The sequence below is a fragment of the Budorcas taxicolor genome, chromosome 1 (assembly GCF_023091745.1).
Source record: "Budorcas taxicolor isolate Tak-1 chromosome 1, Takin1.1, whole genome shotgun sequence".
Lineage (NCBI taxonomy): Eukaryota > Metazoa > Chordata > Mammalia > Artiodactyla > Bovidae > Budorcas > Budorcas taxicolor.
In genome coordinates, this window is record NC_068910.1 from 21,828,789 (window position 1) to 21,856,461 (window position 27,673).

Here is a 27,673-nt window from a genome sequence, read left to right on the forward strand (position 1 = left end):
ATTTTGTGTATATCTTCAAGCAGCTCCCAATTTATAATGACCACTCTACCCACAGCCCTGCTTTTAAAGTTAGAATCCTCACCCTCAGTGATGCATCACCAGCATCCACGTGTTTCATTAAGACCCTTACTCCCTTTCATGGTGGATTGATCAACTGCTCCAGGGGCTGGCCCTTGAACTAAGCTGGGTCATTCAAAGGCCTGACTCTTGAGATTGTGAATGTGAAAGGGGTAGTGAAAAAAGGGGAAAGAGGAGAGAGGGAGAGATATATGAGAGACAGGTTGATTGGCTGAATCATTTCCTATCTGGCCATACGAAAAACCTGTGGAATAGCTATGTTTCTCATTTGAGAAGCAAAGAAAGATGATTTGCAGAGAAAGAAGGAATAATGAATGGGACACACAGACTCAAGAGAAGAGGGGAAACTTTGACCCCTGGGTGGCCCCTGGTTCCACATCCTTCCTAGATCTTGGCTATCACTTGCCCATGGGCTCTGTGAGACATTCCCTAATTCTTAGAATTGATACCCTCTTGTAAAAAGCTTCCCTGTGTTGGAGCTTCTAATTTGCAATCAAGACACTTATCTTATAATTCAGAGAACAGAGTGAACTACGTATGGCAGATGACATCTATTTCCAGGAATTTCTGGTTATGATATTTACAGGAGCTGAAGTTCAGCCATATGGGTTGAATTGCACACCCTCAATAAAATTCACTGTGATGCTAGAAATAGAAAAATCAGGACATGCTGAAAGAAGACAAGCAAGGGTGCTTTGTTTCAATGTCTCTTCATGAACTAGCTTTTATCTAAGAACTTGATACTTTATTTAATTTCTAGTAGACAAGATAGTTCTCACTCTTCCTTAGTATTAGCCAGGTTAGTTTAAGCAGAAGGAGAATTTATTTTCCTTGGCATTCCACTAAACAGGACAAAAAGTAGTTCTACAGCTGCAGGTCAAGACGAAGACCTAGGGGGTTTGAACATCCTGAGGATCTCAGTATATTCTGTCTCTGTTTACTTCTGTATATTGGCTTCACTCTTTTCTCTTCTCTTCCCTACATGGAAGAATTGAACATGACTGCAAACATCTTTTTTACCACAACACAGCTCTGTTAGTTCATGGTCCATAGGTCTCAGGGGTTTCACTGGTTAGGTGCTCCCATTTCTGGACCAATCACTGGTGGCCAGGATAGGCTGGAAGCTGTGATTGATTTCACTTGCATGAGGAGCTCACTTCCAGGACCAAGTAACTATGGCAAGGAGGCCAAGGGCGTGAATGAATATTGCAAAAGAAGACAGTAAATGTCCAGGACAGCAGAAGATAGTAGTGGGCAGACTCACAGAAACCCTCCTGAATGTTTAAATATACTCTCAATATACTCTGAAATTATTCTCCATTCTCTGTAAATTTTGACCCAGATTCACTTCAGTTGCATATTTCCCTGTTCAAGAAACTCGAATTCTAAGTCGTCAGTAATACTCTATTTGGTGTCAGAGTATCCAGTGATGTGGGCCAGGGGAGAGAATTTCCTCATCTACTGATCAGAAATGAGCAACTTGGCTCACTATGTTAACAGCTGTTCATCCATGATATTTTAAAAATTAAAATTAGCTTACGTGAGTTTCTAAAATTATCTTGTTAAGCCTCAAAGTAAACAAGACAACTAAAATAAAGGTGCCATGAGCTCATTTTAGAAGTGTGTATAAAATTTTAAGTGGCATGAATACGTACTAGCTGTGGATATAATAGCTGCCTAAGAGCAGGGCCTGGATGAAATGACCTCTATTTTCTGGATAATCTGCCAAGGAGACACTGACTTTAGAGAAGTACATTTTAAAGCCTTATTGATGTTTACTCTCACATTCAGCAGGATTTTCAAACTGAGAGTCTTTTACACTACCTTTAGCCAAACAACTGGATACTATTTTTAGCCACCAGACTGACTCGAGTATAAACTTCGAAGGTGTCCAAAAACTAGATGCAAAATATTTCAACAAAAGTGCTTGAGTATGACAGGGAATTTTCCTGCTTCTTGGAATCTCTCTTGGGGTTTCTCCTCCAGTAGAATTCCTTTCCATGTGTGCAAATCCTGATACACTTCTTCCCATAAAGAGAAAGGCTGAATGCCAAGCTCTACTCTGTGTCCATCTTCCCCATCCTCAATTCCCACAGCCCCCACCCTCACATGCACACAAGGCCTGTGGCTACCATAGGAACCAGTAGGATGCTGTTATTTAAAACGTTGATATTTTGTTCTTCATGGATATTTTTGCATTGGTTATGATTTTTAAAGTATTGCATTAAAATATTATTTTGATGCCCACATCCTCCCACCCAGAATTTTTAAATTCTGAATCTGAGGTGGGTACCTCACCCTGTTCCAGTCCTGATACTTAGTCAGATTTGAGTTAAAGGTCTAGTGCAGTCTCTTAACTATTACAATTAGCTTAGATTTTTCCCATCTCTAAAACAAGAATAACTGAAATGTTGTTACAGGACTGTTTGGAGGACTGAATGAGATGGTACGTGTAAAGCATTTAACATGCTTGACACAAAGGCAATACTCAATAAACATCACTAGCATGACTATTATGAACAACAACACAAACAAACAGCAGATAACACTTAGGCTCATAGTCATCATGAGGGAGAGATAATCCCAACTCTAAAGCAATCCTACCTACTGGGAGACTCAGTCATGCCAATGAAGAATCACCATTCAATGAACTGTCATTATAAGGGTTTATATATGGAAAAAAAGAAAGCACAAAAGTGGGGAGGACAAGCTCTTAGAGAAGGGGTCTTAAGTTGAGGACTGAAGGCTGAGTAGGACGGCGTGATAAGTAGAAGAGAGGAGAAAGGTCATTCCAGGTTGAAACATTAATGAGTACAAAGGCATTGGGGCTGGAAAGGGCCTGGACGCATTAGAGGGAGACATTCTGTGCAGCTGGAATGGGGAGTCCTGGTGGGAAAGTAATGGGAGGGTGAGGCCAGTAAGGAAGGAGATGGTTTGTGGATTAAGAGCCTTGAATGTCCTTCTAAAGGAGCAAGCTTCTGTTCTGAGGACAGTGGAGTAGTCTATTGAAGGATTCTGAGGCTCTGTTTTGAGATGTCCATATACAAGGTTTAGAATGACAATTATGTGCAGGATGGACAGAAAATGGTGAGGGAGTGGATCCCCACTTGGAGGCTACTGTAAGATCCAGGCCTGGAAGATGAGGACCTGAACTGAAGCACTAGCAGTGGTGCTGGAATGCAGTAAAAGGGATCTGACCCACATTTGGGAGACAGAATCAGTGAGCTGAGTGGCAGACTCAGTGTGGAGTGTTGTGGGAAGGAAGGAGAAATCGACAATAACCAGGAGGTGTCATCCACAGTAACAGACAGAGGCCACATGAAGAGGAGTAAAAGTAGGTATGTGCACTCAGTCAGAGGAAGTAGGTAAGGAGTGAGACTTTGAACACATCCAACTTAAAATGAAGGGGATTATCAAAGTGGAAATGCTCAACAGACAGGTGGAAACATAAGGTAGGGACTCAGAAGGAAGGTAAGGCTGGATCTGAGTATGGATTGGAGTATAGGAAATACATGCATTATCTCAAGGACAGTGGCCCTGAGGAGGAAGGCTGAGGACTCCATCAGGATGACTATCCTCATCTTTCTTCCTCTCTGATTCTCAGTTTTGTCTTTCCACAGCCCTTAAAAGTCAGTGTGCTCCCTGTGTGGGACTCAGGTCTGGTCCCCCAGCACATGTCCCCAGAGTTTCCTTACCCTGGCTATTTGGTCTGCCATTTGGAGACGGCCGTCCAGCTCTCGTCTGATCTGGGCTGCTTGCTCATCCGGATTGTCCAGCTGCACAAAAGCAGAAACATGGAGACTCTGAATTTGGGTGACGACAAAAGCCCAGGAACTCATGACTTTACAATTAACACTCTTACTCTGTGCTCCCATGGACCTGTTTCACTAAAACTTAAGTATTGTGTGACAGACAAATCCTTTTAGACTGAGTGTGATGGGGTAGGCAGGCTATTCCTAAGAAAGGCATCTGAATGAACTTGGATAGAAGCACTTATGAACTTCTAGGCAGTAGTGTTTCTAATGAGGGCCTGATGCAGCACTTCTGTTTGGGGTCCAATGAAGAAAGTGTTCACAGGGCAGACATACAGGGAAAGAGATGGTAATATAACCATTAGGGATTTATGGAGCAGACACAGTTCGCATCCAAAGCACCTACATAGCATATATCCTGCTATTCTCCCACCCCTGGACCATTAGTCAGTTATTGCATCCTTTCTCTCTGAGCCCTGAGACCTTCTCAACCAGTATTCCAGATGGCAGCAGCCTCTCAGGTGGTGTTGATACCTTATATACACTACTATGTATAAAATATTGATAGATAACTAATAGAACCGACTGTAAAGCATAGGGAACTCTACTCAATGCTGTGTGGTGACCTGCACGGTGAGGAAATCCAAATCAGAGGGGATATATGCATACGTGCAGCTGATTCACTCTGTTATACAGCAGAGACTGGCACAACACCGTAAAGCAACTATATTCCAGTAAAAATCAATGAAAAATTAAACAGTATAGGAGAAGTAGCTGTATGTCTCCTTCTAACTAATTGAATGCATGCCTTAGAAATGATACTGAGTATGCTTCAAAGGAAGGTCACCAATGAACTGTTTGTGAAATTTGAGGTTAGTTACCCACTCAGCTGACTTTTGGCACATCTATATTAAATTTACATGTGGTTCAAAAAAAGAAATCTATCTTTGTCTTTTCTGATGGGGAGACAATCCCCTAACTTCTCTAGTGTCAGTTTTTAACATCTATAGAATAAAGGTGTTGGTTACATAATCTCCAGGATCCCTTTCCCATATTTCTACAAATCTGTGAAATATATCCTAAGTATTTCTACAAAGGGCCATACAATGAATACTCTAGGCTTTGAGGGCCATAAGCTCTCTGCTGCCGTGACTCAATTCTTCCAATGAACCATGAAAACAGACACAGACAACATCTAAATAAATGAGCGGTGGTGTGTTCTAATACAATTTTATCAACAACAGGTGGTGGGCCATAGTCACGGACCCCTGCTCTAGGAATTAAAAATTCTCTCTTCATTTCTAAGCAAGCTTAGCATTACCCTTCAAACTGTAATGAGTCTGCTTTTTCAGTAATTGATACATTATTTTATTCACAAAAGAGTTTAATAAGTACAGAACAGTGACATTCAAAAGGGATGTGCTCTATTCTTCATTTCAGAACATATTAACTCACAACAAAAAGTCAATTAAGAACTTGTGAGTTTTCTAAATCTTTTTCTTTAAAGAGCCATTTTTTATTCAGAAATTTGAAGATGAAAACTCAACTCCACACTTAAAAAAAAGAAAGTCATCTACGCTATGAAATGGTACAGAAAATAAGTTATGTCTCAGTTCAGTTCAGTCACTCAGTCGTGTCTGACTCTTTGTGACCTCATGGACTGTAGCACCTCAGGCTTCCCTGTCCATCACCAACTCCCAGAGTTCACTCAAACTCATGTCCGCTGAGTTGGTGATACCACCCAACCGTCTCATCCTCTGTCTTTCCCTTCTCCTCCTGCCCTCACTCTTTCCCAGCATCAGGGTCTTTTCAAATGAGTCAGTTCTTTGCATCAGGTGGCTAAAGTATTGGGGTTTCAGCTTCAGCATCAGTCCTTCCAATGAATATTCAGGACTGATTTCCTTTAGGATTGACTGGATTGATCTCCTTGCAGTCCAACGGCCTCTCAAGAGTCTTCTCCAACACCACAGTTCAAAAGCATCAGTTCTTTGGTGTTCAGCTTTCTTTATAGTCCAACTCTCACATCCACACATAACTGGAAAAAACATAGCTTTGATAAGACAGACCTTTGTTGGCAAAGTAATGTCTCTGCTATTTAATATACTGTCTAGGTTGATCATAACTTTTTTTCCAAGGAGCAAGCGTCTTTTAATTTCATGGCTGCAGTCACCACCTGCAGTGATTATGGAGCCCCCAAAAATAAAGTCTCTCACTGTTTCCACTGTTTTCCCATCTATTTGCCATGAAGTGATGGGACCAGATGCCATGATCTTAGTTTTCTGAACGTTTAATTTTAAGCCAAGTTTTGCACTCCCCTCTTTCACTTTCACCAAGAGCCTCTTTAGTTCTTCACTTTCTGCCATAAGGGTCATACCATCTGCATATTGAGGTTATTGATATTTCTCCTGGCAATCTTGATTTCAGCTTGTGCTTCATCCAGCCCGGCATTGCGCATGATGTACTCTGCATAGAAGTTAAATAAGCAGGGTGACAATATACAGCCTTGAGGTACTCCTTTCCCTATCTGGAACCAGTCTGCTGTTTCATGTCCAGTTTTAACTGTTGCTTCCTGACCTGCATACAGATTTCTCAAGAGGCAGGTCAGGTGGTCTGGTATTCCCATCTCTTTAAGAATCTTCCACAGTTTGTTGTGATCCACACAGTCAAAGGCTTTGGTGTAGTCAATAAAGCAGAAGTAGATGTTTTTCTGGAACTCTTTTGGTTTTTTGATGATCCAGCGTAGAAAGTCAAGAAATACCTGGAGTAACAGGTAAATTTGGTCTTGGAATACAGAATAAAGCAGGGCAAAGGCTAATAGAGTTTTGCCAAGAGAACGCACTGGTCACAGCAAACACCCTCTTCCAACAACACAAGAGAAGACTCTACACATGGACATCACCAGACGGTCAATACTGAAATCAGACTGATTATATTCTTTGCAGCCAAAGATGGAGAAGCTCTACACAGTCAGGAAAAACAAGACCGGGAGCTGACTGTGGCTCAGATCATGAACTCCTTATTGCCAAATTCAGACTTAAATTGAAGAAAGTAGGGAAAACCACGAGACCATTCAGATATGACCTTAATCAAATCCCTTATGATTATACAGTGGAAATGAGAAATAGAGTCAAGGGATTAGATCTGATAGACAGAGTGCCTGATGAACTATGGACAGAGGTTTGTGACTCTACAGGAAGCAGGGATCATGACCATTCCCAAGAAAAAGAAATGCAAAAAGGCAAAATGGTTGTGTGAGGAAGCCTTACAAACAGCTGTGAAAAGAAGAGAAGCCAAAGGCAAAGGAGAAAAGGAAAGATATACCCATTTGAATGAAGAGCAGCAAGGACAGATAAGAAAGCTCTCCTAAGTGAACAATGCAAAGAAATAGAGGAAAACAATAGAATGGGAAAGACTAGAGATCTCTTAAGAAAATCAGAAATACCAAGGGAACATTTCATGCAAAGACGGGCACAATAAAGGACAGAAATGGTATGGACCTAACAGAAGCAAAAGATATTAAGAAGAGGTGGCAAGAATACACAGAATAATTATTTTTTAAAAAAAAATTATGTCTACTATGATATAAATAAGAAAGCTGGATAATTTACAATCATTTTTTTTTTTTTTTGAAGTACCATGAATAGCCTTCTTTGGTTTGTTTTACAAAACAATAATGTACCTGGCTTTATGCTCTTTTTATCACCCTATTCAATTAATTAGTTGCTTTATCTTCTCTCTTCCACAGGTTTTTTAAAAAATTAATTTATTTCTTTATTGAAGGATAATTTCTTTACACAATTTTGCTGTTCCAGAGTTTTGATGAGCAGAACTATTTCCTAGATCATGAAGACTGGATTGTAACTTTTGGCCATATATCTAGCATTTCTCAAAGGGTGTTCTGCAGAACAACCACCTTAATAGATACTCCAGAAGAAAGGACTTGGAAAGGCTCCAAAAGAATGTTAGATAAGCCTGGAAAATGCTGTGTTGAAATACAGTTTCTGAGTTCTTCAGTAAGGAAAACTGTCAGATTTTGAAACAATTCAACTACTATTTAACTTAAAATTTTATTTTTTTGCATAATGCCCAAAGAACAAGAGTTGGAAATCCTGTTCTAAATTAATCAGCAGTCACAGCACTGACCAGTGGGCCATCCATCACTGCTTGACAACTGGCACACATAGGAAACCTGGTATCCTCAGGGCTGGTTTACGCTCCAAAGAAGTGCTTTTCAGTCTGTTTCTTGGAAACTTCAGTCCTCTTCAGAGCCAGGTGCAAATCCACTGGGAACACTTAGAAATGAATGTCTTGTTCAAAATATGTATGCCATATATATATATATATATATATATATATATATCTGACTACTTCACTGAGAAGAAGGAAAATTATTTGGTTAGAGGCTACAGTTACGGGTTCTGTCAGAAGATATGGTGCTCACAGAGGTTAAAACTGAAAAAAATGTAACAGAACTATTTCCATTATGAAAATTCTCAGAGGTGTCTGAGGGCTCCCACTGGCCTCACCAAATACAACTACAAATGGCAAAGGAAGCCAGCAGTGAAGATGATGAGCAGGCTAGGTCTATATGAAATGTCATTCACTCATTCATTGGTTTACCTATTCATTCATCAAACTTTTATGGAATGTCTTATTATGCATAATACTGGAATACAGAAAGGAACAAGACGGACCCAGCCCCTGACTCTATGGAGCTCAAAATCTAGACAGAATAGGTATGATTATTTGAATAATTTGGGCACATAAGAGAAGGGATTAGCATTTACTGATGCCTATTTCAAGAGCAAGTATTGTATGACACATATTAAACCCTTTTCTCAGGGGTTCCAAGAAATAAATCTTAATGCGCATTCTCCCAGGAAAAGGATTCTGGGCCAGGAAACATTGCTTCCTCCTGAAAATTCATAATACATATTTACATAATATTTAGGGAAATTCTGTAGTAAATAAGCCTACTTAACTGCATTTAATATTGTCTTTGACATAGTTATTTCAGTGAAAACAAGTGTTCCACAGGGTAGTGTGGAAAATTCCCCATGCAAAACATCTTTATGAGGAAGGTACCTTCATCATCACCATCTTATAGACAAGAAAACAGTCTCTGTAATGTACAGGAATGTGGTAAAATGGCATGAGCCATGTGAAATGGAGTTGGCCCTGCCTCAACCTGGAACTCTTTTTGTTCTGCTTAACATTGACTTTCTTTTTTTATTGAGTTGTTCTGGTTTTCTTTTTGGCCCTGACAATTAACTCCTCACTCTTACTTTGTTTAATTCAATACAAAGAATCCCCACCAATCCCCACCCCATGACTGGGGGGAAGAAAAATAGCTACCCTCTGTTTCCTATCATGACTGATTTCTTCTGGGCAGGCTGCAGCAGTGCCAGAGGCCTCCCTAAGAAATGACAGCAACAGGCATGTCCTTATCCTGGCTCTGCCACTTAGTAGCTGTGTGACCTTGGGCAAGTTACTTAACCTCTCTGTGCTCAGGCCTCCTCATCTGAATAATCAGGATAATAAGTCTACCCAAGGAGTAATGGGGATTCACCGAGACCACAGATATAAAGCATTTAGCCCACTCCTTGGCACGCAGCAAACGCTTAGGAAATAGTGGCTGCCAGCTGTGTTATAAGAACAGCTCATGCAGGCTGTCATTCTGACATGGCCCACAATGGGGCATCAAAGATTCAGATGAAAGGTGCCGGATGGGCTAGTGTCCCTGCCAGGTGTGGGTGTGGGTGTGGGTGTCTTGGTCTAATCTTCTGTGCCCAAAAAGGAAACTGACAGGGGCTTCCATTTCTGGACAAATTTCCTCGGCTTTTCAGTGTATCCTACTTTCTCCAGGGTCAAGTCCTTTGCTCTGTTGGACTTTAATTAGCAGGAGTGACCAGAAGGTGGACACTGCTGCCTGAGAGTTAATGATCTGAAGGAAAGATGGAAACAGAAATGCAACCAAAGCTCCCGAAAACAGTCTGGTGTGAGAGAGGGGCCAACCTCCACCAAAAGGCTCCACAGACCCACTGGATGAGGCCCCTCCACAATAAAGAGAAATCAAGAAATTATTTTCAAGAGCTGAAAAGAAAAAGCCAGCAAGGGAGCTTCCATGGAAACAAGGTTCTGTTTACCTTGCTGGTCTTTTCCACCAAGAAAAGGAGAGATCTGCTGGCGAACCAGGCCAAGGGCAAACCTTTCCTGCCGACAGCTCATTAGGGTTAAAATATGTACATGTGCATGAAGGCTTTTTACCTAATTAGCCAAATAATCTTCCTACTAGCAGGGGTCAGACAGAGGCAGCATGATTGTTCTGATTTGCCAGCCAAGCAAAAGGAACCATTTCTCTGGGCTTTTCTTTTAAAGTGATGGAGAACTAAGCTCGGCACAGGGTTAATGCAGACAAGTATCACTTCAGCCAGGGGTTCAAGCCCATCCAGAGGCCTAGGATTGTCTCCACTCACCGCTGTGCCCTTTCAGTCAATGTAGACACGAGAACTCAGCCCATCATGGCTGTCGGGCGAGCTAGTACTGGCAGGAACACCACACGGGGAGGACCCCCAGGGGGAGTCTGTGCCCAGCTATCCCAATCCTTGGCTGCAGGACCCTGGCATCTCTCTTAACCTCTCTGAGTCTCAGTTTTCTGACTGCAGCTGCTGCTGCTGCTGCTAAGTCGCTTCAGTTGTGTCCGACTCTGTGCGACCCCATAGACGGCAGCCCACCAGGCTCCCCCGTTCCTGGGATTCTCCAGGCAAGAACACTGGAGTGGGTTTTGATTGCAGAGGGAGGACTATTTTTCACCTTGCACAGCTACTGAAAGGACTGAATGAGACCTTGTGCTTCAAGGGAAGTCAGGCTGACTTGGGTTCAAACCTTGACTCCGCAATTTCCTTACTCAAAGGGATCAAACAGGTGACTGAACCCTTCTAAGCCTCGGTTTCCTAGTCTGTAAAAAGGGGAGAAGATAAGATACCCACCTCAGTGTGCTTAGAGCATGATGGAGTGGAATGATTATGGTGTGCACATACGAGATCATATAGCTTAGCAACTCGTTTCTAGAATGAACTCTTTTGAGGACGGGTGCTCATCAGATGTTACCTCCCCTCCGTGCCCTTTGCGATGTATGAAAGAAACCAGGCTGGGGGACAGGGGAGCCCTGGTGTGGACCAGAGGTACTTGTGTTCTGTTCTTGATTTGAACTTAGCTGGAAGATGTCAGGCCAGAGCCATGATCTCTCTGTCCACAACCCCGTCATCTGATAAATAACAAACCCTCAGAGATTATGTTCCAGGAGTCTCTGAAAAGCCTAGAGGAGCATTTCTCAAAGCTACACTCCGGGGAACACGAGTCCTAGGGACCCTCCATGAGATAGGGTTCTGTGTATTCCTCTCTCCCCTTTCTGAGAAGCAAGAAGACACCTAAGTGGGAAATCCTACATGAAGGCAAGGTTGTGTGGGTCCATATTTCCCAAACTTATCTGACCACATGGGTAGTACCTGTGAATACCCCACACATTTTGGGCCATGCTCGCTAGGCAGTTCTCCCATGTGCCTCACTTATCTCATGCCCATGGATAGAATTTGGTGTGGGGGGAGAAGAGAAGGAGGCAGGGGGGAAGCACCCACACTATGCAAATAAGTCTATGTCTCAGGGAAAAGGGACCCATCTGGGAGACCCTGTCTGACATCTGGGGTGATGGAGATGTCGTGCCAGGGCCTGGGCACGCAGCCCCCTCAGTGGCCTCACAGCCCTGGACGACGGGCCTTGCCAGTGTGCCTGGAGACATCCTTGGGTACCAGCTTTCCCTAGGGATGCCTCAGTGCTCTGGAGCTCACACATTATCATTTTGTGGAGGCAAGTCCAACTCTGGACTCATCCAGTCATCACTGTTACTGCCACAAAGCAACCCACCATCAAGCGAAGAAAGGACTGTGATTCAAATACGCAGAAAATTGAAATAAACAGGCAGAGTACTCGATGCATTGTCTGAGTAATTGTTCTTCTTTCTGGACAAATCTCTAGTCCTCAGCCTCAGAGCAAATGGACCGAGTTCAGTCTCAGGACTACACTGACATGACCCAGATCAGAGATGACACAGCGACTTCAGGGTAGAGATGAGGGTAGAGGGCCTGCTGAGCTCTGCGGCCTGTTGGGCACCACATTCCCGCTTTGTCTGCTCCACTGTGTCCTCCGCCCAGGCCTATGGAAGGGCTGGCTTGCTCCTGCTGCTGCACACACCATCTGCCACACCTGCAGCACTCACCCTTGTCTCCTCCGTGACTTAACCCTAACCTCCTCCGTCCTTCAGTTTGGCAGCAAACCTTCTCTGATCACACCAGACTCGGGGAGTTCCCGCTGCCGTACACTCTCCCGGTGCGGGCACGTTCCCTTCATCAGCATTTATTGCAATTATAGTTTTACATCCACTCATGAGATTACGTGCTGTCCACCTACTAGACTGCAAACCCTGTGAGGGCAGGGGATGTGATTTTGCTGACCTCTGCATCCCTGGCACCCAGCCTGGTGCCAACTACAGAGTGTGCTCTGATGACTGCCTGGCCAACTAAAGGACTGAGTTAATGAACTGTGACCCGAAGGAAAGTAACCCACCCACAGTCACAGCATCATCATCAGTGATAGGGCTGGGAGTATGTTCCTAACCTGCTCACTTCTAGGCTCTGTCTTGCTGCTTAGCGCTGTGTCCTGCGATGGGCCACTTTCCCTGAAATACATGAAGTCTGAACTTGGCTGGCTTATACCCAGTCACATCGCCGATAAAGCATCCTTAATTCTGGGCTACCGGGGATCAAGGCAGGTGCGCCTATCAGCAGCTGCAGGGCAAGCCACCTGCTGACCTGAGCTTAGCTCTATCTGTTCCTCTTGTTTCCTTTCTACTTCCCAGGCTGCTCCCTCGGTGCCCAGGGACTCGTGTCTGAGAGGGAGGCTGCCAGAAGCGACTGCGGAGGAGAGCAGAGGCCCCTCCCAGCATTCCACCCTCCACCCAACCCCGTCCTCCACAGGCCTGTTTTTTTTATCCTCCTTCAGAGACAAACTGCTCCAGCCAATGCTGCCTTCCTGGTGCACTGCAGTCTGGAAAGTTACAGCCAGGACAGAGTCAGTTTCCACCCAGGGGGTGTGGGTGCCGGAGCTCAAGCCTCAAGAACACGCTGAGGTCTGTACAGGCCTTCGTTACTACACTCAGTGCCTGGCTGCCGCCTCCAGGCTCCTGTCCTCCTGTCTCTTACAGCCCATCTCCCCTCTGTCCACCTCCGACGTGGAGGCTGTGGAAGAGGGTCACACCTCTCTTGTCCAAGATCAATTGCTGCCTTTCCGCTTTGAAGCCACGCAACACTGAACAAGTTATTAGATTTCTCCAAGTCTTCACTTTTAATTTCTCAACTCTGTTAACTCTATGATGGGAATAATAATGCGAATACCTCCTTCGTAGGGTTGATGAGAGGTTAAACGAGGTGGTATGTGTATGATGCTTAGCGGAGTGCCTGGCACACACTTTCTGTAAATCTCAGCAGCTATTAGCACTCAGCATTCTGCAGCCCGTATACTTCATCCTTACACAAGTTCTGATTCTATTAACACTTCAAATGGCAGAACAGGTTTCCCCTACTTTCTTTCTTTTTTTTTTTTTTAATTTTTATTTTTTTTTAATTTTTTTAATTTTAAAATCTTTAATTCTTACATGTGTTCCCAAACATGAACCCCCCTCCCACCTCCCTCCCCATAACATCTCTCTATCATGTATACTATCATGTAAGAATTGAATCGCCAGTCTATGTCTGACGCAGGATACAGCATGCTTGGGGCTGGTACATGGGGATGTCCCCTACTTTCATGAAGGAAAACAAGCTTCAAAAGATGAAGTCACTTGCTGGTAGTTTCAGAGACAGCTGACCCTGCACAGAGGGTATAACCCTGAGAAAAATAGAGCACCAGAAAACCTGTTTTTTTAGAACCAGAAAACCTTAAGATCAAACCCCACCTTCATCACATACTCACTGTGTGACCAAGGCCAGGGCACTCAACCTCTCTGAGCATCTGTACCTGGAACTCTAAAATAATTTCCTCAGGGAACTTCTATGATGACAATCATAATAGACATTTCCACACTCTAGGGGTTTGATACATTGTAGGTTTATTATTACTTCTATTATTATTACTGGGGGCGAACCTGATGAAATCTGCAGCCTTGTCTCTGATGTGAGTCTTTATGAGAGCTCCACTTCAGGGTAATTTGTGGACTTTGGTATCCCGTGCACACTCAATTATATTCTGTTTTCATTAAAAACATTCAACATTAGTGGTAAAGGTAAAATAAGTTAGTGTCTTTCTTTCCCATGCCTTATTCCCTCTCCAAGAGAAGACCTTGTGTAGGTCAAAGTCTCCATTCTGAAGGATGCACCTCTCCTTGATTGCAAAAGGCAAGGTTTAGCTCCCAGAGTCTGCCAGCCAATGAGAACATCCTCCGCATCTGAGTCACCCATTTTATGTCTTTGCTGGCTTCTGGCAATGCAGTAAATATAACCCAAGAGCTCCAAATGCAGCAATTCTCTGAGTGAGCAGCAAATAAATATATAAAAATACGCTGGAAAGGAAACCAATCCATTCCTTTATGATCCTGCAGTGCTCAACCAGCCTCCCCTGACCCCCACCCAAGTCCTGCAATGACCTCCCCTCTGCCTTCCACCATGTCAAATCTGATGTATCATTTAGGGGGCTGGTTCCAGACCCATATTTTTCAGGGAAGCCCTCCTGGATTGCTTTGGTCACATATAAACTTGCTGTTGTAGGCAGTGCTGGCCTGTCTAGCATTTCAACCTTCTCTGTGTCACGTGTTTTGGATTTCTTATCCTGCCTCAATAATTGTTCAGTTCAGTTCAGTTGTTCAGTCATGTCCAACTCTTTGTGGCCCCTTGGACTGCAGTGTGCCAGGCTTCCCTCTCCGTCACCAACTCCCTGAGCTTGCTCAAACTCATGTCCATCGAGTTGGAGATGCCATCCAACCATCTCCTCCTCTGTCATCCCCTTCTCCTCCTGCCTTCAACCCTGCCCAGCCTCAGAGTCTTTTCCAATGAGTCCGTTCATCGCTTCAGGTCGCCAGAGAACTGGAGCTTCAGCTTCAGCATCAGTCCTTCCAATGAACACCCAGGACTGATCTCCTTTAGGATGGACAGTAGGGCACAATAGTCAGGGACCCAGGGAACTAGAAACAGTCAGACCTGGTCTCAAAACTTTGCTCTGCCATTTACTAGCAGACAATATACTCTCTGTGTCTGCCGCTTCATCTGCAAAGTGGGAGTCCTAATACTAACGATGCCAACAGCAGAGGTTTGTAGTGAGAATAAAAGAAGATGGTACTCATAAGGCACTTAGTGCGGTGCCTCAAATACGATGCGAGGACACAGAGTCAGGCTATCATTTAGTACTTTTGGGGCCAGAGCCTATGAATTTTGTCCAGCATGAAGGACGCAGCTGTGCTTTTTATGGATCATCTTAATGATCTTTACTGCTGGGGCTGGGAGATGCTCCAGTTCACTTAGACCATCCTAAGGTCACAGAGATCAAAGCCACTGAGAGAGCAGAGTGGGAGTGTGGCCACTGAAGCTTGGCGTACAGAGGCAGCAGCTGGTTTCTGTGCTTGGGACTAGGTTGGTTTATTCCTTCTTAACTATGAAGTCATATCTACTGTATCTCCTGAATCCATCTAATCTGTTCATCCACTTTCCTAGGGCAGGTTACCACTGTCTCCACCCTGGAGCACTGGCCTGTTTGCCTGCATTCTCTCTGACAAAGCAGTTCTCAACCTGGCCCATACATGAGAAACATCTAGGGGACAGGAAAGACAATCCTGATACCCAGACTACACCCAGATCAACTAAACCAGACATTTGACTTGGGGCTCAGACAGGCATCATTTTTTTTTTCAAACCTGTTCAGATGATTCCAACATGCAGTAAAGGTTAACAGTCTTTACCAAAAGCCAGTGGTTCTCAAACTATGGTGAGAATCCACCAGAGAAATTGTTAAAAGAGAGTTTTGGGCCTCATTTCTAGAGAGCTTTGATTCAGTAAGTCTGGGGTGAGAATCAAGAAATTACTCATTCTGAGTGATGCTGATGCTGAGAACTGCACACTGAGGGGATGCCTGTAGTGTATTCTGCTCATCATGCTGGAATGTGCATTTGCTCATATTTCTCTCATGCTTAAGCCCCTACAGTAATACGCTATTATCCTTGGCAACAGGAATCTGAGATCCTTATCAAAGCAGACTATACTACAAAGATATAATCATACAAACAGTATGGTACTGGGACAAAAACAAAAATATAGATCAATGCAAAAGGACAGAAATCCCAGTAATAAACCCACACACCTATGGTCAATTAATCTTTGACAAAGGAGGCAAAACTATATAATGGAGAAAGACAGCATCTTCAATAAATATGGTTGGGAAAATTCAAAGTTTACATGTAAAATAATGAGATTAGAACATGCTTTAACACCACACACACACACAAACTCAAAATGGATTAAAGACCTAGATGTAAGACCTGATACTATCAACTCTCAGAGGAAAACATAGGAAGAACACTCTTGACATAAATTGCAGCAATGTATTTTTTTTTCAATCAGCCTCCTACAGTATTGGAAATAACAAAAACAAACAAACAGAACCTAATCAAACTCAAAATCTTCAGCACAGCTAAGGAAACCATAAACAAAATGAAAATACAATTTGTAGAATGGGAGAAAAGATTTTCAATGATGTAACTGACAAAGGATTAATCTTCAAAATCTACAAACAGCTCATGATGCTTAATTAAAGAAAAATTATATAAAAAAAAATTGGCTTAAATAGACATTTCTCCAAAGAAGAAACACAGACAGCCAAGAGGCACATGAAAAGATGTTTAACATTGCTAAGTTATTAGAGAAATGCAAATCAAAACTGCAATGAGGTATCACCTCATATCAATCAGAATGATCAGCATCAAAAAGTCTATAAACAATATAAGGTGGAGAGAGTGTGAAGAAAAGAGAACCCTCCTACACTGCTGATGGGAATGTATGTTGGTACAGGCATTATGGAGAACAGTATCGAGGTTCCTTAAGAAACTGAAAATAGAACTACCATATGACCCAGCAATCCCATTCCTGGACATAAATCCAGAGGGAACCATGGTTCAATAGGATACATGCACCCTAAAGTTCCTGCCGTGCTGTTTACAACAGCCAAGGAATGGAAGCAACCTAAATGTCCATTGACAGATGAATGGATACAGAAAATGTGGTACATTTATACAATGGACTATTACTCAGCCATGAAAAACACAATAATGCCATTTGCACCAAGATGGATGAACCTAGAGATTATCGTGTTAAGTGAAATAAGTCAGACAAAGATGAATGTCATGTAATATTGCTTATACCCAGAATCTAAAAAATAATACAACTGAACTTATTTACAGAACAGAAACAGACCCACAGACTCAGAAAACAAACTTATGGTTACCAAAGGGGAAACACTGTTGGGGAGGGATAAATTGGGGGTTTGGGATTGTCATATACAAACAACTACATTTAAAATAGATAAACAACAAGGACCTACCGAATAGCATAGACAATGCTGGTCAATATTCTGTACTAACAGAATATGGGGAAAGATGGGAAAATAATCTGCAAAATAGATACACATGTATGTAAAACTGAATCAGTCTGCTTTACACTTGACACTAACACAATGTTGCTAAAAACTATACTCCCAATACTTCCCAATACAAAATGGAAATGAAAAGCAACAACGAAGATCAGGCAGCATTACCATCTGGCTCCTGCACGGCTTTCTAGCCTTTTTTTCCCACCGCTTTATCTTGCCCTCTGGGCCCAGGCCACTCTGGGCTGCTTCCAATTCTCAGACATGACATACTTATTCATGGCCCCAAGCCAAGGTGCGTGTGCTGCCTTCCTCTGCCATCTTCATCTGGCTGACACTCAACCTACCTCCCAGTCGCCATGATGTTGCTTCCTTAGGATCCTTCTTCACCCCAGCCAAGGTCACTTCCTCAAGGTCCCCACAACATGCTGAACCTCCTCTTCTACCAATCTAATCACATGTGCCATTATTTGCTCCAGGTCGTGCTCTTTGCAAGACTATAAGCGCCTTGATGACAGGGACTGTGTCTGTCAGGTCCACTACAAAATATCCTGACTGATGCATGGTAGATATGCAAGAAGTGTTTGCAGAATTAACTTTGAGATGGAGATAATAATGTCTACTTGGCAGGGTGGTTTTGATGAATTAATGAGACAAGGTTGTTGAAAACACTTAGTGTAGTGTTTGATATTTAATAGATGGTTAAATTATGACCTCCTGGAATGAGAAGTGAAGTGGGTCTTAGGAAGCATTGCTACGAACAAAGCTAGTGGAGGTGATGGAATTCCAGTTGAGCTATTTCAAATCCTAAAAGATGATACTGGGAAAGTGCTGCACTCAATATGCCAGCAAATATGGAAAACTCAGCAGTGGCCACAGGACTGGAAAAGGTCAGTTTTCATTCCAATCCCAAAGAAAGGCCACGCCAAAGAATGCTCAAACTACCGTGCAACTGCACTCATCTCACACGCTAGCAAAGTAATGCTCAAAATTCTCCAAGCCAGGCTTCAGCAATACATGAACTGTGAACTTCCAGATGTTCAAGCTGGTTTTAGAAAAGGCAGAGGAACCAGAGATCAAATTGCCAACATCTGCTGGATCATCGAAAAAGCAGAAGTTTCAGAAAAAACATTTATTTCTGCTTTATTGACTATGCCAAAGCCTTTGACTATGTGGGTCACAACAAACTGGAAAATTCTGAAAGAGATTGGAATACCAGACCACCTGACCTGCCTCCTAAGAAATCTGTACACAGGTCAAGAAGTAACAATTAGAACTAGACATGGAACAACAGACTGGTTCCAAATCATGAAAAGAGTACATCAAGGCTGTATATGGTCACTCTGCTTATTTAACTTATATGCAGAGTACATCATGCAAAATGCCAGGCTGGATGAAGCACAAGCTGGAATCAAGATTACCAGGAGAAATATCAATAACCTCAGATATGCAGATGACATGACCCTTATGGAAGAATGCAAAGAAGAACTAAAGAGCCTCTTGATGAAAATGAAAGAGGAGAGTTTTTGAAAAAGTTGGCTTAAAACTCAACATTCAGAAAATTAAGATGATGGCATCCAGTCTCATCACTTTATGGCAAATAGATGGGGAAACAATGGAAACTGTGAGAGACTTTATTTTCTTTAGGCTGCAAAATCACTGTAGATGGTGACTGCTGCCATGAAATTGAAAGGTACCTGTTCCTTGGAATAAAAACTATGACCAACCTAGACAGCATATTAAAAAGCAAACATTACTTTGCCAACAAATGTCCATTTAATCAAAGCTAAGGTTTCTCCAGTAGTCATGTATGGATGTAAGAGCTGGACTGTAAAGAAAGCTGAGCACTGAAGAGTTGATGCTTTTGAACTGTGGTGTTGGAGAAGACTCTTGAGAGTCTCTTGGACAGCAAGGAGATCCAATCAGTCCATGCTAAAGGAAACCAGTCATGAATATTCATTGGAAGAACTGTTGCTGAAGCTGTAACTCCACTACTTTGGCCACCTGATGCGAAGAACGGACTCCTTGGAAAAGATCCTGATGTTGGGAAAGATTGAAGGCAGGAGGAGAAGAGGACAACAGAGGATGAGATGGTTGGATGGCATCACCGACTTAATGGACATGAGTTTGAGTAAGCTATAGGAGTTGGTGACAGAAAGGGAAGCCTGGTGTGCTGCAGTCCAAGAGGTCGCAAAGAGTTGGCCATGAGTGAGCAACTGAACTGAACAAAATTATGACCTAAATAGAGATCTCAGTTCACATGGTTTAACTTATTAAGTCCTCCTTGAATGTGTAACTGAAATTGAGAAGGGTCAGAACAACTAATTAAAGTGGTGAAAGTCATACACGTGTGAACCAGTCGAACTCTGGGAGTTTCCTCAGTTGGAACCTGGTAGCATTAATACTCAACTCACCTTTTAAAAAATATTGGCTTAAACACCTGCTGTTTGCCAACCACTGTGCCACAGAATGTGAAAGCAGCACAGACAGAAACCGCTTTAGTGAGTTTATGGTCCACGTGAGAGACAACATATTGAATACCGAGTATACACTATGGCCTGGCATATTCTCTAGTTTTTATTCATTGTCGTGTTTAATCTTTGAGAATATTACTATCACTATTATAATCAAATCCACTTTCCAGATGAGGAAACTGAGGCCCAGAGAGATCAAAGTAACACCTCGAAGAAGCTGGAGGGCTGGGATACGAATTCAGTTCTGTCTTAATCCAGAGTGTAATCCAGACAGCTTGCTGTCCCCACACTCAGTGGGGATAACTTCCAGGATTCTTTCAAAACTAAAAAAGAAGGGTTACGATCCAATTAGTAAACTATTTCACAAATGTAAATTATTATGTTTGTTGTCATTAACTTTGAATTTATTTTTTATTAACTTCTCAAATTCTGCTCAGGCAGCTCATCTGATTAAAAAAAAATGCTGATCTGATAAAAAATGATCTTCAAAATGAGCCACAAGAGATTTCTGACATGAATACGATAGAAAAGAATATGCCTTTTTGTGCTGTTGAATCATTTTGATATCTCAGCAGCTCTGAAGTATGGTGAAAGGCAATTTATAACTGACAAAAATAATGCACTCAATAGGAAATCCAGAACATGTGGGCAAGTGTGTGTGTGTGTGCATGTGCACGTTTAACAGAGATCTCAACCAGTGGAAAACATTCAGAGCTCTCATTCATAAAGCTGTCCATCAACTAAAATGGAGGTCAAGTAGCATAACTTCCAGGGCATGTGAGAATTGTCGCATGTGCTTCTCTCTCCTTTGCAGTATGTCACAAATAGAAGACATGTTTAATTTCTAGTACCAGTCTGATCATTATACAAGTTCCTAGTAGAAATTGGGTCTATTCATGAGTCTACCCACATATATCATTATCTCACTTTGCCTGCCCTGAAGAGTGTGTCTACCTTGGTGATACCATTGTTCAAAGCCAAAAATATTTATGAGGGTGTATTTCACCTTGATTAAGACCTGTCAAATAAACAGTTGGTTTCTGCTATCAAATCCATAACCAAGTAGGTACATTTTATTAGTTATTTTAGAAGCATCTGTGGGCAAGAGGAAAGAGACAGTATTAAAAAGAGTGAGATTCTACATTTTCCAACAGATGGGAGAAAACAAACAACAAAAAACCCACCCAAATTACACTGTCAGTATTGATTGACAGCTTTCTGCTTGCAATAGTCTGTATCATGTGCTAAACATGAGCAAAGGCATCAAGGTATCATCTACTCTAACACATGTGATACACTGCTATACTGAAAATGTAAGTAAATACTAAAAAGTAAACTCAAAAGGGGAGCAAATTCATCAGGAAAGCCTAATGTATTCAACAGTAACAAATCAACAGTGAAATCTCATGGTTGTCTGAAGTCAACAAAGGTTGATTTCTTGCTCACCCTACATGCCCAGTGTTGATTATGGGGGCCACTACTCCACAAAGCCACTCAGGGATCCAGGCAGATGGAAGCACCATTTTGTGACTCTGCCATCTCAACATGTGGCTTCCAAGCTCACGTGACAGGGAACACAGAGCATGCACAACCCATAGCCTGTTTGCTGGAGCCAGTCCCATGATCCTAAACTAACTGCAAGGGCAGCCAGAAAATGTCAAAGAACACACAAAATCTTTGGTGAGCATTTCTGCCTCTGCCACAAAAAGCCACTACAGATTCTGGTTAAAGTGCTTAAAGTCTATCTTGAATATCTGGAAATTGCTTGATTCTCTATTTTACCTGATCTGTGCTGACAGTTCTACATCATTTCCAAGTAATGCAACTGAACTTTGTGTAACATAATTAAATTTGCACTGTGAAAGGTAAATATGGCTGTGGCTTAGAGGAGGGAAATTAAAGAAGTGCTCTTCTTGGAAAGAGAAGCCTGCAAATAAGCAATATTTTAACCAGTATAAATTAAAACTGTATTGACTGAAATACACAATTCTGGCACTGAAGTGGTTTGAATCAAGACAGCCGTAGGGTCTCATAATCTAATTTATTTCTAATGTACTCAAAGTTGTCCAGGCTAAGAAGTACTTTGAGGGCAGACCACTATCAAGACAGATGATTTCATCATCTGCCATCAAATCATAGCAAAAATCTCTTAAAATTTTATTTGCACTTGACATGCAAGACAAAATCCTCTGTGAAATAGTTTTTAAGATTAGATAGTCCACTTGCTGAAGTTACCCTTTCACATTAGCAAAAACATCTAAGTTGAATTTTCTGAGCAAAGGGAATGCTTTTTAGGGGAAAAGAAAATTTAAGCAATTGTAGCAAATTTCTCCCCAGCTCTCAAATTACTGTAAAAAGTCTCAAAGGCAAAAAAATTTAGTCAGGGATCTCATTTAAACACCTTTAAAAAAAGAACAAGTAAATTCACAAATGGGAGTTTTGTTTTTAAAAAACGATACCAAATGTATGTATCAGGTCAATGCCCTGCTCTTTTTATGTTAGCAAATGTATGTATCAGGTCAATGCCCTGCTCTTTTTATGTTAGCATTCCTGGACACAGAATTGATTTGTAGAATGACGCCTTTCAGCAAGATGTTTACTGTATTCTAAAGCAGCAGAGTGGAAAAATACATTTTTGAGAAATGGTTTTAACATGAAGTGAAACTCAAAATGATTTTCAAGTGAATAAGCTCTGTTAGGGCCTGAACACAAATAGGTTTTCAATATATACTTATTGGGTGATTGCCTATATTTTATCCTCCATGTAACAGGGAAACTTCAGTATTCTAAGCTGATCTATGTGATTTTAAATTTAAAAATCATTCTCTATGACATGACTGGATCAGCTGCTTAGTCATTTTATTTGGGTAAAAAAACAACAGAGACGTGCAGCACAGGGAATATAGCCAATATTTCATGGCAGCTATAAATGAAGTAGAACCTCTAAAAGCTGGATCACTGTGTTATACACCTGAAACTTGTATAATACTGAAAATCAACCATACCTCAGTAATCTTTTTCAGTTAAAAAAAGGCCTAGGGGCTTCCCTGGTGGCTCAGTGGTAAAGAGTCTGCCCAACAATGCAGGAGATACTAGTTTGATCCCTGATCTGGGAGGACCCCACATGTCACGGAGTAACTAAGCCTGGGCACCACAACTACTGGGGCTGTGCTCTAGAGCCCAGGAAGTGCAAACTACTGAGCCCACGCCCCACAACTCGCGTGCGCCCTAGAGCCTATGCTTTGCAACATGAGCCTGCACACAGCACCTAGAGTAGCCCCACAGCCCGTCTCTAGACAAAAGCCCACGCAGCAACAAAGACTCAGCACAGCCAGAAATAAACAGATGAGTAAAAACCTCAACAGGCTTAGACATTTGAGCTTCATGACTTGGAGTAAATGACATGTTTTTACAAGTTTATGATTTTGCTTTCACTAAAATAAGCACCATTTAAAAAATAACAGAAAGAAAAAAGAAAGGGAAAGATCAAAAAGTACAGGGTTTAGAAAAAATAAGAATACTTAAATATATGAAAGATAAATGAAAATCCTTCAGAAAGTTGAAAGGACTGTACAGAGATTATTATTATTGTTGTTGTTGATTCGGTTTTACTTCCATTTAAGTCCTACAGGCATTTTGCTGACATTTTAGCAAAATGTGTGCTTCTAATTTCTTATTGTGAAATTCTGTCTTAGAGATATCAAATCACAGTGCCACAGGACCCTGTTGGTTTCGGACGGTGCTTAATGGATTCTGTCTTTACAGTTTGACATCTGCAGTTGAGTTGGAAAACGGCTGATTAAAAAATTTAGAGTCAACATATGCAGCCAGCCTGCACGGAACAAGATAATGCCCTGGGTGACAGCCTGTGGCTTTGATGTAGGACAGTTGGAAGGGATCCTGTGCTGCTGACAGGAAGTCAGACAGCAGCGCCCAACGAGGAAAAAATTCTGAAAAATTCATAAGCTTCTCTATCATTAATAATTAATCCCCACGTCAATAAGCTCTGGCAATTTATACTGGCCCGCACTGGGGAACAGTCAAGGACTAGAACTACACCTCCCTCTGTAAACCTTTCTGAAGTGATTAATTTCACAGCACCCTTCAGCTTCTTATCGGAAAAGCAAGGCTACAGAAATTCAGGAGACAGTCCTCAGCATAAACCATAATATTAGCTATCATCATGTATTAAGATGAAAGTATCAGGTCTCTCCTTAATAAACTCCTGGAAAATGGCTTAGATTTGCTTCTTAACCAGGTGGAGGTGGTTGGGGGAGGGGGTATTCTGTTCCCCAGCGTACACTGGTAAAGCGTGGTGTCATTTCTGGTTGTCACAATTGAAGGAGAGAGCACTACTGGCATCCAGGGTGTAAGAGGCCAGGGATGCTGCTAAACATCCTATTACACAATGCACGGGAAATTCCTACAACTAAGAATGACCCAGACCAAAATGTCAGTAGTACTGAGGTTGAGAAACCCTCCTGTAGATGCTGACTTCGGGCATGCAATCTGTTTGCTCTGACAACGTATGATTATGAGGGCAAAAAGAACGTGGCTGAACTGACATAGAGGCTTAACTTCAGCATGTTAATCCTCGAGCCGTTAAACTCTTTCCAATGCTACCAGCCAGGCTGAGATCTGAAATAACTTGAGGAAAGCAAGAGGGAAGAATGGGGAATTTCAGCAGTTCAGACTGTGGTTAAAAACTTTGTTTGACAGGTGTCAGGCTTCCAGAACTAATCCAGGCAGGTGTATGTGGAACCCAGTGTGAGAGGTTGCTGCATTGTGGGGTGTGTAAGACATGGCCGAGGCGGTGGCAGGGGCGTGGTGTGTGTGTCAACCACTAGAACCTTGAACGAGAGTGCTCAAGTGCATCAGCCCACCTGTGTTCTGAGCGTGTTCTTGACTCAGGCTTCCTCGTCCCAGGGGAAACCTGCAGCAAGGTCTCCAGAAGCACAGTATCTTCTCTAACATTTCTGTCAAGTGGACAATGATGGTAGCACTCACAAACCAAGACCCCAACCCGTAGGTCAGAGTGACCCAAACATACAGCCACTTCTCCTTGATTTAAAAGCCTGAGATGCCTGTTGGAACTGAATCATAACCCAAGTAGTAGAAAACCTAGGGTTGGATGGACATGTGGGTAAGGAGGGTGACATTCAGGTGGTAGTTTAGATGCTAAGTCGTGTCTGACTTTGCGACCCCATGGACTGTATGTAGCCTGCCAGGCTCCTGTGTCCATGGGATTCTGTCCATGACATTCAGGTAGGTGATCCTTTAGTCCCTTTAATCTAACTCACTTTAAGATAAAAGTGGGAAAACCCACTTTTTTTCAATCATACCAAAAAATTTTGCTGTCTCTCTTTACTAAGTTCCATTTTCAGCTATCTTCTTAGGTTTCCCAGCATCACCAATTCATAAGGAAGAAAAAAATGATGCTTGATTTTAACGTCTACGTTTCTGGAGATTCTTCCACTGTAGTGAGAAACCACACTAATCTTGTACAGAAGAAAGAGCTTCTGATGAATTCATTTTACCAAAGAACATCTTAAGCCAGTTTCTCTTCTCTGATAAGCCTCCTAGTTAAGTGGGAAGTTGAGATTCTGGGCCCAGGCTTATATTACCCATCCCTTGTTAAAGTTCTCTGGTAGCATAAATAGATGCATATTTTTACATATAATTTCTACATAAACAAAGCTGCAAATAAGACACATGATGACCCAAGGAAATGTCTGCCATGGGGTGTTGAAGGGGACTGTTTCTTTTATTTAGGATTTGGAGACAAACTTTAGGGAAACATCCACATCCTCCAGGGCTTATCAAGAGTCATCCAGCCTGACGTGCTACCTCTGCTCATCCTCCCAGCACCCTCCCCACTGACCTCGTCCCCATGCCTATGGAAGCAGAGGCCTGGGAAAGGACAGGAGAGGGAATGATCGGAAAGAAATAGAATTATCAAGGTTCCTGGGACGCTGGTCAAGGGGCATCGTGGTGGCTAGTTTTTGTGCTCCCTGGGGGACTATGCTACTACTCCTTTAATAATTTGGAGATACTGGAGACCTGTAAAAACAGGGTCATTTCATTTTTCCTGTTGGATGTTTGGCTTGCAGCCAGCTGGCTTCTGTGTGTCTAGGCTGTTGCTGTTGTTTAGTTGTCATTCGTGTCTGACTCTTTGCGACCCCATGGACTATAGCCCACCAGGGTCCTGTCCATGGGATTTCTCAGGCAAGAATACTGGGGTGGGTTGCCATTTCCTTCTCCAGGGATCTTCCTAACCCAGGGATCTTCTTAACCCAGGGATCAAACACGTGTCTCTTGCACTGGAGGGTGCATTCTTTACCACTGAGCCATTACTAAGGTTATTTTTGGCAACTTGGCTATTTGGATATGATATTATAGATACTTTGAAAAGAAAACCAAATATAAATGTGGGTGTGATTAGTATAAATCTACCCTATAAAGTGGTGCTAATAATAGATATCATTCACTGTGACTAAGAAAATTCTGCACATTAATTAAACAGCTAAGATGAATGATGGGCATAGTATGTGGCCCTCAGCTAACTAGATACTTTAGGTAGGTAGATCTAAGACACAAAGAGAATGGCGGAAGAAGGCAGGAAGGTGGTGGAATACATCTGTGGACTATTTTTACTACAACTATTTGGTACGACATAGATGCATGAGTTTCTTAAGAACCAAATGCACACAGAGAAAGATGGCCAAGCTAGAGCCATCTTGCCATAATCCTGTCCTAGAGGGGTGGATACTGGTCCAGGAAGTCCAGCAACGGGAGACACTGGCATGGAGTCCCAGAGGTAGGAAGGGAGGAGTGGTCGGGAGACAGGGAGCTTCTGAAGAAGGTCTAGCTCATGAAAACACATCTTTGCATGACAAGGATCTCCTAGGCTGCACAGCCCACCTCAGATGCACTACTGCCCAATCCAGAAGGCGCCTACTGTGCTCCACCCAAAGGTGATTCCTGCCATCTTTCCTCTGTAGGGCAGGCTTTGCGTAACATTCTGTCTTCTAGACTTCTTTCCCACAGGATCTCAGAAAACCACACACTTATTGTCAGGGACCCCAGGGCAGTGTGCAAGTGCACATTTGGTTGTGTAACTGTAATCAATATGTGCTTCTCCATTCCTCACAAGATAACCTTAGAGACAGCACAGAGCCTGGCCTGTTAGGAGTCCAATAAATTCTTAAGGACAGAAAGAAGGAAATGAACTTTTTGTAGGGAGTCCTCCCAAAGCCCCCCTCACCGCATTTACCACTGTAGAATTTGGTATTTTTATTATGTGCAACACATAGCTAATGTTCCTTTGAGACTAGAAATTTTGGAGGGCAGGAACTACATCTGGTTTCTCTCTTGACCTCTGACCAGTGAAGAAGGAAAGAAATGGTGGACACAGTTTTTGTTGTCTGACAAACCCACATAGATTCATCTCATTTAAAGTCTCCTACAAACTCTTGTTTTGAAGAACTCTGGTTCATCAGTCACCAACTCAGCTTCAATACATCTATAGTATCTCTAAGGTTCCCAGAATTGACTCTAAATTCTGTTACAGACTAACTTATGCAATAGATCCAGAGGAAAAAGGAATGGTGGACGTGCATAAAACAGAGAGAAGAATGGCATTTAGGCCTTTTTTCCTTTCCAGAGAACCTTACTTGGGGGGCGGCGGGG

General features: G+C 42.4%; 1 protein-coding gene across 1 annotated transcript in view; it reads right to left on the reverse strand.

Moving 5' to 3' along the window:
• The window catches only part of CADPS (calcium dependent secretion activator), a 480,748-nt gene that overhangs the window by 257,207 nt on the left and 195,868 nt on the right, over nucleotides 1–27,673 (reverse strand). The window contains exon 4 of the mRNA XM_052657031.1: nucleotides 3,774–3,854. Coding sequence (XP_052512991.1) covers nucleotides 3,774–3,854 — 81 coding nt within the window. The remainder of the gene's footprint in view (nucleotides 1–3,773; nucleotides 3,855–27,673) is intronic.